General features: G+C 64.9%; 1 protein-coding gene across 1 annotated transcript in view; it reads right to left on the bottom strand.

Moving 5' to 3' along the window:
- LOC121672383 (filamin-C-like) overlaps positions 1 to 2,226 on the bottom strand; it is a 26,278-nt gene extending 24,052 nt beyond the window's left edge. Inside the window, 1 exon segment of the mRNA XM_042045002.1 lies at positions 1,050 to 2,226. Coding sequence (XP_041900936.1) covers positions 1,050 to 1,386 — 337 coding nt within the window. The 5' untranslated portion in view covers positions 1,387 to 2,226.
- Between the last annotated feature and the right edge of the window lie 1,584 nt (positions 2,227 to 3,810).

Genomic DNA, 3,810 nt, shown 5'->3' with positions numbered 1-3,810 from the left:
GGGGGGGGGGGAGGGGGGAGGCACGGGAGGGAGCAAAGACACGCGTGGGGAAGGGAAGGTGACACCGCGGGAGGGGGTCTGGCACCCCCCGGGCCCGGGTGTGCGAGGGGGGCTGTGCACGAACGTGTGTGCGGGGGGGCTGCGAGCCCTCCCCCCGTGCCGGGGGGGTCACCCTGCAGCTGTCGGGTGGGGGTGGGCGCTGGGGCCCCGCGAGGGGCGCGGGAGCGTGCGAGGGCCGGTCCCCCCCGCGCTGAGCTCACCGCGCGCGGCCCCGAGCCAAGCGTGAGCTCAGCCCCCCCCGCACGGCCCCTCGCACCAGGGCCGGACCCCCCCGGCTCTGCCCGGCCCGGCGCGGGGTCAGCCCGCAGCCCGCACGGCCCTTGCACGCTCGCCCCTTGCACACGTCCACAGCCCCACGGCTGCGTCCAGCCTTGCACACTCACCCCCATTCCCATTCCTCCACTGCTCTTGCACACTCATCCCGCTCCTGCTCCTCTGTCACCCCTCCCCTTGCACAATCATTCTCATTCTCATCTGTCCATCGGCCTTGCTCTTGCACACTCATCCTCCATTTCCATTTATGAATCACCCTACTCTTGCACACTCACCTACGGGCCCATCCTCATTTGTCCATCATGCCCCTTTCACAGCCATCCTTCAGTCCCACTCCTCCATCCCCCACCCTTGCACTCTCATCCTCTTCACACTCATCCATCTCCTCACACACTCACCCACATCCCCACTTGTCCACCCCTGCCCTTGTACACTCACCCTCAATTTCCCATCCCTCCGTCACACCAACCCTTGCACACTCATTTCTCATTTGTCCACTGGCCTTGCCCTTGCACGCTCATCGCCAGCCCCATCCTCGCTCCTCTGTTCTCACAGTCACCCGATTCCCACTCCACCACCACTGCCCCTGCCCTTGCACACTCACCATTCCCGTTCCTCTTCCACCCTCCAGCACATTCGCCCTTTCCCCCCTCACACGCCCCTTGCACACCCACCCATGGACACTGTTCCCCCCCGCATGCCCCTTGCACACCCACCAATGGACACGAGCTTGATGTGCTCCCGCTCCAGGAACTCGAGGGCCACCGAGACGTTCTCCAGCTTCATCTGGCGGAAGTTGGGGCGCGGGTGGTGCTTGCGCCCCATCTTTTTCTGGCTGAGCACCTCGAGCAGCGCGATGAGGCGCAGCCCGTCACTCAGGTCACGCTGCAGGTCCACGATGCGCTTCTGCACACACTTGAGGTGCTCATTGCACCAGCGCGTGAACGTGTTCTGCTGGATCTTCTTCCAGGGCGCGTCCTCTGCAAGGTCCTTCTCGGTGGCTGGGAGCTCCTCGGGGTCCTCACCCGGTGCTGCCTCAAAAGTAGAGTTCATCCTGGAGGGGCTGGGGGGGTCCTCGATGAGCAGGGGGTTTGCTGAGTGGTGTGGAGGGTCCTGAGTGGGGGGGGGGGGGGGTTAGTCCTGGGTCACTCCTGGTGCTGGGTGGGAGTCCTGGGTCAGTCCCAGTGTCCTGAAGGGATCCTGGTCCCGTGAGTGTGGGTCCCAAATCACTGTGGGAGTCCTGGGTCAACGTGGGTGCCCGGGGTGAGGGTTCTGGGTCCCGGTGGCAAAGCCGGTGCTGGGGGACGGTGTCCTGGGTTGGGGACGGTGTCCTGGGTCAGAGCTGGTGTCCTGGGTGGGGGCCCTGGGTGGGTGCTGGTGCCCGCTATGGGGTCCCGGTGCTGGGGGATGGCGTCCTGGGTCAGTCCCGGTTCCTGGGTGGGGGTCCAGGTGGGTGTCTGTGTCCTGGATGGGGTCCCAGTTCCCGGAGATGGGGGACGGTGTCCTCGGTCAGTCCCAGTGCTCAGGGAGGGTCCCGGTTCCCGGGGTCAGTACGGGTGCCTGGGGACGGGGTCCCGTCTCAGTCCCGGTGTCCCGAGAGGGTCTCGCTGCTCGGTTCCGGTGTCCCGGGTAGGCGTCCCTATTCCCGGAATCGGGGGCTGGTGTCCTGGGTCTGTCCCGGTACAAGTTCCCGGTGCTGGGGTTGGTTCCCGGTGGGTTCCCGGAGCGGAGCGGCGGGTCCCGGAGGGATGGGGGGTCCGGTGGGTTCCCGGGTCGGTTTCCGATGAGTTCCCGGAGCGGCGGTTCGCGGTGGGGTCCTGAGTGTTCGCGCTGCTTTCCAGGAGGGTTCCTGGGCCGGGGGCGACGGCGGCAAGTGGCGGGGCCGGGGGGGCGGCGGCGGCTTTAAGCGCTGCCCCGGCCCGGCCCGCCCCGTCCCGGGGAGGGACCGAGCAGGAGGGACGGAAAGACCGCCCGAGCGGTCAGGGGGCGGGGGGCCCGGCCGTCGCTATTTATAGCCCCGGCCTCACACCCGGACCCCCCAGATACCGGCACCCCCAAAATCCCCGGACTTCGGCACTCCCCAAACCTCGCACTCCGGGACCCTCAAAACCCCGGAATCCGGCACCTCCCAAACCCCGGATCCCAGCACACCCCGGACCCCCAAACCCCGGCACCCCCGAAACTCCCACATGCCAGCAGTTCCGAAAACGCACAGACAGCAGCGCCCCTAAGTCTCCGACATCCCTAAAACCTCAGTAACCTCAAACACTGGCACACCCAAACACCGACACTCCCAAATATTGACACCCCAAAACGCCGGCACCCACAAACCCCCAGACACCAACTCCCCAAAACAGTAACCCCAAACAACCGGCACACCCAAACACTGACACTCACAAATAGAAACACCCCAAAATACCGGCACCCACAAACTTCCAAACAGTGGCACCCCAACACCCCAAAACTCCCCAAATTCCCTAAAGTCCAGTGCCACAAACTCCTAAACTCTGGCACCTCAAAACCCCCACCCCCCGCCCCCAGACATTGGCACCCCCAAACCCTTTGCATGCTGAACCACTGGCATGCCTGAACTTCGGCATCCTCAAAACTCAGCGCCACCAAACCTCGGCCCTCGAGTACCCCAGCCTCCCTACCCTGAAACACTGGTACCCCAAATCCTGGCACCCAGACATCCCCGAAACTGTAACGCCCCAAAACCCCACAACCCTGGAACCCCAAAATCTAGGCACCCCCAAACTCCAAAATCCACCCCCAATAATCCCAAGTACCTGCAACCTCGACACCCCAAAACCCCAGCACCCTATAGCCCGGGCACCCCAACACCCTGTTATCCTGATATACCTGTACCTTGATACCCCAACACTGCAGGCACCCCAATACCGCAGCCCCCCAGCAGCGCAACACACCCCAAAACACCCCGCAAAGATGCCCCCTAAACTTACTTGGAACCCCCTCACTCCTCCCTTCCCACTTGGGAACCCCGGAAAAACTCACATAAAAATCCTCGCCCAGCCCCCAGGGGCACAACGGAGATCCCACAAACCCTCTCAGGATCCCCCTCCGGGGAAACCCACCGGGACACCCCCCCCCAGAACCACCCCCGGCGTGGAACCCCCACCCAGCACCCCCCGGTTGCACCCCACTCCCCCCCGGTGACTCCAGCTGTGGTCCCCCTGGCCGTGCCTCAGTTTCCCCATAGCAGTGACACATGCCTGGGCAGGGGGTTCGGTCATATTTGGGGGCGACCCCTGAACCCCGCTGCCCCCCGAAACTCTCTTGTGTCCCCCCCCACTCCAGACGCCCGAGGCCTTCTCGAGACCCCTGAGAGGGGCGTGCGGGGACACTTGGGTGACCCACATCTGGGTCCTTTTGGGGGGGTAATTTGGGGGGTATCGTGTTCCCCCCTGTTCCGGTGCCTGTCCTGGAAGCTTCCAGCGGTGGGGGGGGGGGGGGGGG

The sequence above is a fragment of the Corvus kubaryi genome, unplaced genomic scaffold (genome assembly GCF_017639235.1).
Source record: "Corvus kubaryi isolate FWS band 111438036 unplaced genomic scaffold, C.kubaryi_AGA036_p1.0 61731, whole genome shotgun sequence".
Lineage (NCBI taxonomy): Eukaryota > Metazoa > Chordata > Aves > Passeriformes > Corvidae > Corvus > Corvus kubaryi.
Note: the sequence above shows the minus strand (reverse complement) of the source record. Positions and strands in the feature narration are given on the sequence as shown.